The following is an 11,616-nucleotide window of genomic DNA, read 5'->3' on the forward strand; positions in this document are numbered from 1 at the left end:
GGGTTCAGGTCCGGTGACTGTGGAGGCCAGGTCATCTGCCGCAGCACTCCATCACTCGCCTTCTTGGTCAAATAGCCCTTACACAGCCTGGAGGTGTGTTTGGGGTCATTGTCCTGTTGAAAAATAAATGATCGTCCAACTAAACGCAAACCGGATGGGATGGCATGTCACTGCAGGATGCTGTGGTAGCCATGCTGGTTCAGTGTGCCTTCAATTTTGAATAAATCCCCAACAGTATCACCAGCAAAACACCCCCACACCATCACACCTCCTCCTCCATGCTTCACAATGGGAACCAGGCATGTGGAATCCATCCGTTCACCTTTTCTGTGTCTCACAAAGACACGGCGGTTGGAACCAAAGATCTCAAATTTGGACTCATCAGACCAAAGCACAGATTTCCACTGGTCTAATGTCCATTCCTTGTGTTTCTTGGCCCAAACAAATCTCTTCTGCTTGTTGCCTCTCCTTAGCAGTGGTTTCCTAGCAGCTATTTGACCATGAAGGCCTGATTGGCGCAGTCTCCTCTTAACAGTTGTTCTAGAGATGGGTCTGCTGCTAGAACTCTGTGTGGCATTCATCTGGTCTCTGATCTGAGCTGCTGTTAACTTGCCATTTCTGAGGCTGGTGACTCGGATGAACTTATCCTCAGAAGCAGAGGTGACTCTTGGTCTTCCTTTCCTGGGTCGGTCCTCATGTGTGCCAGTTTCGTTGTAGCGCTTGATGGTTTTTGCGACTCCACTTGGGGACACATTTAAAGTTTTTGCAATTTTCCGGACTGACTGACCTTCATTTCTTAAAGTAATGATGGCCACTGGTTTTTCTTTAGTTAGCTGATTGGTTCTTGCCATAATATGAATTTTAACAGTTGTCCAATAGGGCTGTCGGCTGTGTATTAACCTGACTTCTGCACAACACAACTGATGGTCCCATCCCCATTGATAAAGCAAGAAATTCCACTAATTAACCCTGATAAGGCACACCTGTGAAGTGGAAACCATTTCAGGTGACTACCTCTTGAAGCTCATCGAGAGAATGCCAAGAGTGTGCAAAGCAGTAATCAGAGCAAAGGGTGGCTGTTTTGAAGAAACTAGAATATAAAACATGTTTTCAGTTATTTCACCTTTTTTTGTTAAGTACATAACTCCACATGTGTTCATTCATAGTTTTGATGCCTTCAGTGAGAATCTACAATGTAAATAGTCATGAAAATAAAGAAAACGCATTGAATGAGAAGGTGTGTCCAAACTTTTGGCCTGTACTGTATATATATATATATATATATATATATATATATATATATATATATATATATATATATATATATATATATATATATATATAATCAACAGGTTATTTCCTTCTTTCAGTAAAATCCTAAATGATTGAGTTGGGGTTTTTTTTCACCTGGACCTTTATGCTCTGCCAATTCTCCTCCTCTTGTCTTAGAAGACGTTTCACCTCTTATCCAAGAGGCTTCATCAGTTCATGGTTGTCTGACTAGGCTGGAACTAGTCTGACAAACTGGTGTGGAAGCACCCAGGTATTTAACCTCTGGGGAGGTCTTCACAAGGCCAATGATGTCATTGGTTTGTTAGTGCTCCAATGGTGTGTCAACGACAGTCGTTGAAACTCCTGCTGCACCGGTGGTCGTTGGAGTCGTTAGAGTCACATGAGGCCATTTGTGAACGACCATTGTTTTTAGAGGTTAAGCTGTTAAATCTCCTGGGCAAGGATGAAAGGACAGCATTATAGATGGGGGATAGGTGGTGTCGCAGACCTCCTCCTCTATTGAGAGATGGCTTTTCCAATTTCACATAGATGGCTTCTTTTACACCTCTTTCAAACCATCTGTCTTCCCTGTCCAAAATGTGCACATTGCTGTCTTCAAAGGAGTGTACTTTCTCCTTGAGGTGTAAATAGACAGCTGAGTCTTGCCCTGACGACTTAGCCCTTCTATGTTGGGCCATGCCTTTGTTCTAACAAACGCGTTTGATTCAATTGCCTTGAGATAACTATGACCTGGATAAATGAGAATATCCACAGGCGCTTGATGACACCAACTCTTGTGTGCACATGGCGAGAGAGGAGAGGGAGAGACGCTGTACTGCTGCCAGAGGAGCTGCTGGATGAGTTCCCTCTGAGCGGTAAGTCACTAAAAAAGTCTGAGAAGTCCGGGGCTGTTCATAAAACATTCAGACATTATTCCACACTATTCAAGCTGCTCCTCTTCTTGGAACCACCACGGAATCGGTAATAATTCCGCTTTCAGCCATGCTTGTTGTTGCCGTGGGTAACAGCATGACGTCACTAGGCCCGTTTCCACTGAAGAAGTTCCTGGTACTATTTGGGGGGCAGGAACTACTACAGGAACGTCCTCTCGCTCAGCCCTCTCAACCACTGTGTCTCCACTGAGAGAGTGGAGTAGGAGGAAGGTTCCTGTAAAGTTACCGGGCTCGTTACCAGGCTCGTTGCGTGACCATTTTGACCAGGGCGACGTAGGGGCATAGGGACACCGTTAGCCGTTAGCGGTGTCTGTAATAACTCCGGTCACGGTGTGACATTTTTCTCCAGCAGATGTCTTAGTTACAACATGATTGAGCTAACTGGAGTAGTTTCATGTCGTATCCGACAACAGGAGGCTTTTAACAGATGACGTCCTGATGTTAGCTTTGCTGCTGCTGTTAGCTGTCCCTGTCAGCTGCAGCCACTGATGCTTTCTAGACATTGTGATTTCCCAAAACTGAATAAATACCACACATAGCAACACGAAACTGCTTTGCTAGCTCAGTCATGTTGTAACTAAGATATCTGCTGGAAAAAATATTTTTTTCACGGACCATTTATTGAGTTATTACAGACACCGCTAACAGCTAACGGTTAGCCCAGCTAATCTATGATAACCATGTTGTTATCTACAAAACGTCACATCCCGCCTTGAGTATATCCAGTCAGCACCAAGTAATCCCCTAGCCCCAGCCAGGAGTTTGTCAGGGCCGTTCTGAGTACCTACTTCGAGGCAGGGACTTGTTTAGCCCCTGTAAAAGTTCCGGAACTCTGTTGTAAGACACTTAGAATAACAATCTGAGCCTGTCAGTGTCAAAAACAAACACATTACGTGGACGTAAATTGGCGGTGTGAACGGGCCCCTAGTTGTTACATTGCAGCCTGTTTCGCTGCTGTGGGCTGCAGCGCTCTCTCTCAATACTGGAAAATAGGGTCCACATTGTAAAATGCAGAAATGACCCCTCAAAGGGGGAAAAAGCTCTGCAGAGATGCAAAGTTGTTGATAATTCTCTGTATGTTTTTCTCCATGAGTGGCACCTTTCTCTTAAACAGAGTCATTAATGCTGTGTTAATATTTAATATTCTAAAAGTATTATGTATTTACTGTTGACCCGTGTGGGAGACATCACCTCCCACACAGGGTGATTTTAAATGCATAAAGCCAGTGGAGGTGAGCATCAATATGCTTCGTGTAAAAATCTCTGATGATAAATTAGAAACTGAATAATTTAAACCTGTTGTGAACCTGCAGTGGAAATATGAACCCTGTAAATCAATTTCAAGCACAAGACACGTACACTGAAATACTACATATGGGCACCCTGGGCACAGTTATGTAAAAGGCCCCACCACCTCTCTGACATTAGAGCAAGACATGCCAACTTTGCTTTGCCTCTTTTTGTTGTTTTGCATCTCTTTGTAGTTGAGGTACTTTTGTCTCTTTTGTAGTCGTTTTGTAGTTCCTTTGCATGTCTGTGTTGTTGTTTTGTGTGTCTAAGATCAATTTGTGTCACTTTGTTGTTCCTTTGCAAATCTTTGTGTTCATTTTGTGTGTCTTTGTGGTTGTTCTGTGCCTCTTTGTAGTACTTTTGCTCTGTTGTTGTTTTGTGTTTCTTTAAAGGTCACTTTGAGCTATATTTGTTTCCTTTTTTTGTCTCTTTGTAGTTCCTTTGCATCTCTTTGTTGTCATGTCATTTGTGTCTTTTCTAATCATTTTGTGTCTCTTCGTAGTCGTTTTGTGTCTCTTTGTAGATCCTTTGCATGTCTTTGTTGTTGTTGTTGTTGTGTGTCTCTTTAAAGGTCAATTTGTGTCTCTTAGACCTATCTTTGTTTCTTTTTTGGTCCCCCTGTGTCTCTTTGTAGCTCCTTAGCATCTATTCATTGTCATTTTGTGTCTCTTTGTAGTTGTTCTGTGTCCCTTTGTAGTTCCTTTGCATGTCTTTGTTGTTGTTTTGTGTCTCTTTAAAGGTCCATTTGTGTCTCTTGGACGTATGTTTCTTTTTTGGTCGTTCTGTATTTCTTTGTAGTTCCTTTGCATCCATTTGTCATGTCATTTCACTTTAAAGGTCAATTTGTGTCTCTTTGAAGTTTATTTGTGTCTTCTCTGGCAACTTTGTGTCTCTTTGTTGTTCCTTTTGCATATTTTTGTTGTTGTTTTGTGTCTCAAAGGTCAATGTTTGTTGCTTTGAGGTAAAGTTGTTTCTTTTTTTGGTCATTTTGTGTCTCTTCATAGTTGTTCTATGTCTCTTTGTTGTTCCTTTACATGTCTTTGTTTTTGTGTCTCTAGGGTCAGTTTATGTTGCTTTGAGGTATAGTTATTTATTTTTTGGTCCTTTTCTGTCTCTTTGTAGTTCCTTTGCATCTCTTTGTCATCACATAATTTTCTTTAAAGGTCAATTTGTGTCTCTTTGTTGTTCCTTTGCATGTCTTTGTTGTTGTTGTTGTTGTGTCTCTAACGTCAGTTTGTGTTGCTTTGAGGTGTAATTGTTTCTCTTTTGGTCCTTTTGTGTCTCTTTGCATCTCTTTGTGATCATTTTTTGTCTCTTTGTAGTTGTTCTGCATCTCTTTGTAGTTCCTCTGCTTGTCTTTGTTGTTTTTTGTGTCTCTTTGAGGTATATTTGGTTCTTTTTTGTCATTTTGTGTCTATTCGTAGTTCCTTTGCATCTTTTTGTGGTCATTTTGAGTCTCTACGTAGGTCAGTAGCTTACGTATCAGTTCAGATGACATTTTGCAGGAGAGGGCGGGATGCCTGACACTTTGGGCCCCTGGGACGGTGCTCAGTAGGGCCCATCTGGTAATCTTTCCATGTTCCCAATAACCCAATAAAATATAGTCCCAATAACACAATTTACCTGACCTCAAAAGCATAAGCTAGAAATGTATAAAGTTTTTCTCTGACAAGAAATAGATAAGCACTTTCTTTGCTTCTCCATATAAAGTGGGCAACTGCCTTGAGGGCCCCAAAAACCCCAGGTTCACCGGATGTAAATTGGTTTTATGCGTGGGAGGATTGTGAGACAGTGGGCCCCTGGGCACACAGATGCAAAAAGACCCACCAACTCTCCTACATGTGAGAAACACACACAGACTTTGTGGTGTTTTGCCTCTTTTTTTGTTGTCTTCTGCCTTTGTTGACGTTATGCTTTTTGTGGTTTTTGTCTCCTTGAGGTTGTTTTGTGTCTCTTTGTTGCCGTTCTGTGTCTTTTTGCAGCTCCTTTGCATCTCTCTGTGGCCTTTTGACGTCTCTCTGTCATCATGTAGAGTTTCTTCCCAGTTGGTAAGCATTGATTTAAGTGACATTTCGCAGGTGAAGGCAGGAGGGCCGCTGACACTTTGAGCCCCTGGACCTGTGCCTGGCAGGGCCATTCAGTCATCCACCCATGCATACTTGAATATACATTGGTAAAGGCTTTCCTTCACTTCTACAAGGTTTAGCTTTATGAATGGAGTAGTAACAAAAGGAAACAAATAATAAGTAATAGTAAAAAAGAAAATGCACGTGTCCTCCAGGGGTGGAGACACGCTGAAAAGAACACTGCATGTTCCTTCCTCTCGTCTTTAAAAAAGTCCTATGGTAGTGACTTGCACAATACAAAGACATGTTGTTGTTGCTGCCTGCTGCGTGTTAAATGTGGGCGACGTTCCTCTGCTCCCAGCCCAGTGTTCCCTGCAGACAGTGAAAGCTGTGGAGGAGATCAGTGAAGCCTGCTGGCACCAACCAGCTGGATCACAGACAAGGATGATGGGAAAATGCTGCCGTGGGCCATCTGGCTGCTGGATTGTCGTCTCTGTGTGGATTCATGAACTGACTGAACCTGCGTCAGGTAAATAATTCACTTACTCACTTCCTGAGGTTTGTTGTTTATATCCGTCTACAGAACATTCTGACAGAAAGACCTATATTAAGAAAACCATGATTAAAAAGGAAAATGATTTTATAACGACACCGCACATTTTTTCATCCCCCTCCTGACCTACCAAAGATTTTTAATTATCATATGCTACTGTACATTAAGCCCTCAGCTCGTCTTCATTATTTGATGTAATGAAACTGAAACTGTGCGCCAATTGCTTTTTGTTTCAATAATTGATGTTAACAACCAATCAGAAGAAGAAACCAAACACCTGAGATGATTAGACCTTCATCAGATAATATTCAAATTATATTTAATTCGTTACTGAGATTTTAAAGATGTACTTTGTAGGATTTACGGGGATTTATTAACACAGCTGGAATACGATCTTTTCTTTAGCGTTTAATCACCTGAAACTAAGAATCACAGTGTTTTTGTTACCTTAAAATGAGCTGCTTATATCTACATGTGTGGGTTCTCGTCTGTGGAGGTCAACATGTTGCATTGCCATGTTTCTACAGTAACCCAAAACGGACAAACCAACAGTGACTCTGGATAGGGACATTAGTGTTTTCGCATTTTCGCATCAGCCACCGTTAAACCCCTGCTTTATTCAGTGTTTTTAAATCTTAAATCACCTGCTCTGTTTGTTTTGGAGAGGAAGAGACCTCTGCGGATAATCTGACTCCCACTAAAAACCTCCCGAATGTCTGGATCTCAAGTTATCAGGGAAAAAAGGTGAGCACAGGCTAGCAGCTGTTTCTGAGGTGCCAAATAGTGTCAGAGAGACCTTAACGTTTTTATGTGCTTTATTCTGTGTTTTCACTGGTTTACATCAGCCTGGGTTGCATTTATAAACAGTGCACTTCCCATGCAAAAGTTGTGACCTATAAAAACAGACTTGATGGGAGAAACTGTGACTCATGCTTACCAACATTTACCAACACTGAGGTAGAAGCCTGATTGTATAAATTGTCTAATGTTTTTTGGCACACGTCAGTTTTGGCTTTTGTCCATATGTACATTTTCTATTGTTTTAGAAATGAGACCCCAGGTGTGTTTGTGTTGGAGAGGAGGAGACCTCTGTGGATAATTTGCCTCCAAAAAAACCTCCTGAACAGTGAAGGAATTCTAATCGGGAGCAGTTTCAGCTGGTTGAAATCTGCAGTCCTCACTAAATCCTCTTAAATCTTACACACTGGTCCTTTAATAAAAGTTTGTTTACTCAGTATCTTTACAAACAGGTGGGAAATATTTTCAGTATAAACCAGCTGTATTTAAATGTTCTAAACACGTTGATTTGTTCTTTAAATGATTTTCAGGGGGTAAAACTTGTGTTATTTTTCATTTTTAATGCATTTATGTTGCTTTTTAGGTCACTGAACACACCACATCTCCACTGCAGGTTGAGTCACTTCTTCGGACACTGTTAGATTTACAGGTTTAAACAGGTGACTTATTCTGCTGTTAGATACTCAGGGTCAGGTGGAGGTGGAGGGTGGGCCCTTCGTGGACCCTCCCTAGCTTCAGCTCTCGTCCTCTGCTTTACTTTAATCTTGAAATGACACGCCTGTACCCCCCGTCGGGCACGCGCCTCCTCCTCGGGCACCAGCAGAGCATAAAGGGAGCTGTGCGCGCGCGGGGCTCAGCAGTGAACCAGTAACCGGCGGCAGTGAGAGCAGCTCCGGTTAGTTCAGACCGCCCTTTGAGGGCAGAAGAGAAAACACACCGCGGGGTTAACATGAGCTGCGGGAACTCTGCGCACCTGACCGCGCAGGAAGCTTCTTTTCTCCAGGTGCGCACGAGGTGATGCGCTCTGCCGGACTCGGCTCGGGTGTGTTACCGGAGAGGATGGCGGAGCTGTGGAACACCACGTCCTCCTGGAACAGGTCCGCTACGGGACAGGACCGGTTCAGCAGCCTGGATGACATCGACTTACCGGCGGACGGCTCTCCGACGCTGCGCATCCTCATCTCCATCGTGTACTCGGTGGTGTGCGCCGCCGGGCTGGTCGGGAACCTGCTGGTGTTCTTCCTGATGAAAGTGCGACGGGGCAGGAAAAAACGCTCCAGCATCAACCTGTTCATCCTCAACTTGGCCGTCACGGACTTTCAGTTCGTGCTGACGCTGCCGTTCTGGGCGGTGGACACGGCTCTGGACTTCAGCTGGCCGTTTGGAAACGCCATGTGCAAGATCATTCTCTCAGTGACGGTGATGAACATGTACGCCAGCGTGTTCTTCCTCACCGCCATGAGCGTCACCAGGTACTGGTCGGTAGCTTCAGCACTGAAGGACCGGACGCGGCGGCGGGTGTGCCCGGTGCGCTGGGTGATCGCTGGGCTCTGGGTCTCCGCCACCGTGGCCTCTTTGCCAACTGCAGTTTTCTCCACGGTGAAAAGTGTGGCCGGGGAGAGACTGTGCCTGCTGGGCTTCCCGGACGGCCAGTCGTGGCTGGCTCTTTATCACCTCCAGAAGATCCTGGTGGCCTTCGTGTTCCCCATGCTGATTGTGACCGTGTGCTACCTGCTGCTGCTGCGCTTCGTCCGCCTGCGCAGCATGAACAACAACCAGGTGAAGCGGAGGTCCAGGGTGACCCGCTCCGTCACCATCGTCGTCCTCTCCTTCTTCATCTGCTGGATGCCCAACCACGCCATCACCTTCTGGGGCGTCCTGGTGAAATTCAACGTGGTCAACTGGGATAGGACCTACTACATGGTGCACACCTACATCCACCCGGTGACGGTGTGCCTGGCGCACACCAACAGCTGCCTGAACCCGGTGCTGTACTGCCTCATGCGCCGGGAGTTCAGGAAGAAGATGAAGGATCTGTTCTGGAGGATTTCCTCGCCCACCGGGACGAACCCCTGCCACCTGAGGCCGTTCTCTGGGACGGTGAGAGCGGAGCCGGACGACACGCAGATCGTTATCCCGCTGAATAACGTGGAGACGGAGAACTGCAGACTGTCTGTTTTAACGGACCAGTGCGACACGGACGCGCTGAACAAATAAAGCAAACTTTTAATTAAAGGACAAAATGTTTTAAACCCGCTGACATCCGCCTCTGAATGATATTTGAAATGATTCGCCTCAAACTAACCACTCAGATGAACACTGTGACTGTGTCACCCTTTGTCACAATAAAGTTATTTATACTGCAAGTGTTGCTGGAGTTTTTACCTCTCTTGTTTAACGGAACCAGTTGGGCTCATTATTTTTGGAGAGCGCTTGTGCCAAATCCAACACCGGACCGGACAAATCATTGCAGCTATACGTGGCTTATTATATGTGTCTGTCTTTGTATCAAAGGGATGTATATATTTTATCACAATTTAAAGGTGTGAAGTATAAAAGGAGTGAAAATAACAAACGCGTGTAAATTGCGCACCGGTGCGTAAAACCACCGAGCTGCGTTTCTGCTTCACTTGACTGCATTGAGTCTCACTGGGATCTGACACCACAGTGATGCTAAGATGCTTTGGGGAAGCTGACTCTTTGTTGTTTCTGTCCTATAAATGGAGTGCAGGCTCGGTGTCTCATGCTGCTTTGTTCTCTAAAATGCTCTCTGTGCAGACTTTATGCTCCGAGGAGTCACAGTCTGATCATTGTGCTGCTGCAGGGAGATTCCAGCTGCTGCTGCTGCTGCTGCTGCTGCTGCCTCAAACATCATCCAGTGGAATATTGTTGACGTTTGTTGTGGCTGGTGTGTAAAATGTTCCAACTTGAGTCAGTGAATGTAAAAAAAAAAGTGCCAATGCAACCTTAAAAACAATGTTTGGAGAATAAAATATTTAATTTGTGTTGACGTTGACTGGAGTGTTTGTGCTGTTTAAGGTATCTGTTGAGATGTGGGCAGCAGGCTGTGATGCTGTCAGGGGCTTCAGTCTGTGTGGATTAGATTTACTCAAGTGTTTACATGCCAGCGGCCTCAGGGCTGCTCAGTCTGAATCGACTCCCTGTGCTGTAAAGATAATCCTAACAGGGATGAGTTTTATTTAGGAGGATGAAGATAAATGTTTCAAATGTTTACACATGTTTCTGGAGGCACAGAGCACTTACAGGAGCCTCTTATAGGGAATGTAAATGTTACTTTAAAGATCAAAGGTGTTTAGTTGAAACATGTTAAAGGTTACATTCTGTTGAGTCTAAATTAAGGTATTTTCCAAAACATGTTCTTTTTTAATGCGTCACAGCTGAGCTACGCCCTGATTGGCTCCGTCCAGTTAAGCCAGTTCGCAGCATTTTAAAGATTAAATCATCCAATCAGACTTGAGCTGCTACTCTCAACCAATTAGAGCCCTTTAAATATTGATATTAATCATCCCAATCTCTTGTAACTAAGTTATAATAATTGGAACACGTCATAGCCTAAGTGTATTGTTCATATCATTAGCATCAGTTAAATAAAGTTACTTCTCGACTCATGGTTTGGTCCAGGACATCATAAAATTTGTGAAAATGTTTGTGATAATTTCCTAAAACCTCAGTCGATGCCTGGCTCCTCTGTTTCACCCCCAAATATATTCAGTTTTCTGTCAAGTAAGACAAACAAAACTAGCAAATTCTCACATCTAAGAGGCAGGAATCAGTGAATATTTGGTATTTTTGCTGATGATTCTTCAATAATTCATTGCCCGTCAACATAATTACCAAAATTTACAAGTTTACCTCTAAAACTGACACATGAGACGTGTGGTTCTTTTACTCTGAAAAGTTAGGGCCCATTTTTTAAATTACTACTGAAGTATTTTCTTCTAATGAGAGCAAAAATGCTGCGGTATTTTAATTTTAGTTCATATTTAGGGCGAAAACCTCAGCAAAATTAATTGGACTTTGGGCGGTAATTTTATATTCTCTACTAAAATTTGCACAAACAAGCAAAAGTATCCCCTGAGGACATTTTAATGTGATATTGGGCTTTATAAATGAACTTAAACTGAAGAATGGTGGACATGTTTGCAGTAATCAGCTGCAGAGAGCTGTGTCTTCAGATGTGTTGAAGGAGATTAAGAAAAAATAAGTTAAGACCAAAGTTATTTTCTTATTAACGTCTACTGGTATTACATGGTTGAATCTGTTAATATCTTTGAGGTAGAAATATCATTAGTAGTTAATATCTTTGAGGAGCTTTTAACCAATCAGGGTTCAGTCTGATAAACAGGCCTGCTCTTAAAGTTTGTGCCAAAACTCACTTTAAACCAAGCAACATTACTTTGCACAACATTTTTCATATTGTGAAACATATTAAAACAAAATAATAAATAATTGCATGGTCACACTGTTCTTTTTATAATGGCCATATTTTGTAAATAGTATTTTTAGTCGAATGGCACAAACATGCTGCCAAATTGTTCCCAGCTGTGGTTCGTTTTATGGGGATGTAACATTTCAACATTAATGTAAAACTAACTGGAGAGAGGGAGGTCATGATTTAGCTTTCATAACTGAAAAACAAATGAACAAATAAGCACAAATGTTT

The 11,616-nt window shown here is 43.1% G+C and overlaps 1 protein-coding gene across 1 annotated transcript; it reads left to right on the top strand.

Moving 5' to 3' along the window:
- Positions 1–5,507: 5,507 nt before the first annotated feature.
- On the top strand, positions 5,508–9,944 carry rxfp3.3b (relaxin family peptide receptor 3.3b). The gene has a single exon (XM_033634468.2). It carries the CDS (start codon positions 7,950–7,952, stop codon positions 9,147–9,149), a length of 1,200 nt encoding a protein of 399 aa, XP_033490359.1. The 5' UTR covers positions 5,508–7,949; the 3' UTR covers positions 9,150–9,944.
- Positions 9,945–11,616: the final 1,672 nt, after the last annotated feature.

Source organism: Epinephelus lanceolatus, chromosome 5 (genome assembly GCF_041903045.1).
Source record: "Epinephelus lanceolatus isolate andai-2023 chromosome 5, ASM4190304v1, whole genome shotgun sequence".
In the NCBI taxonomy this organism is placed as follows: Eukaryota; Metazoa; Chordata; class Actinopteri; order Perciformes; family Serranidae; genus Epinephelus; species Epinephelus lanceolatus.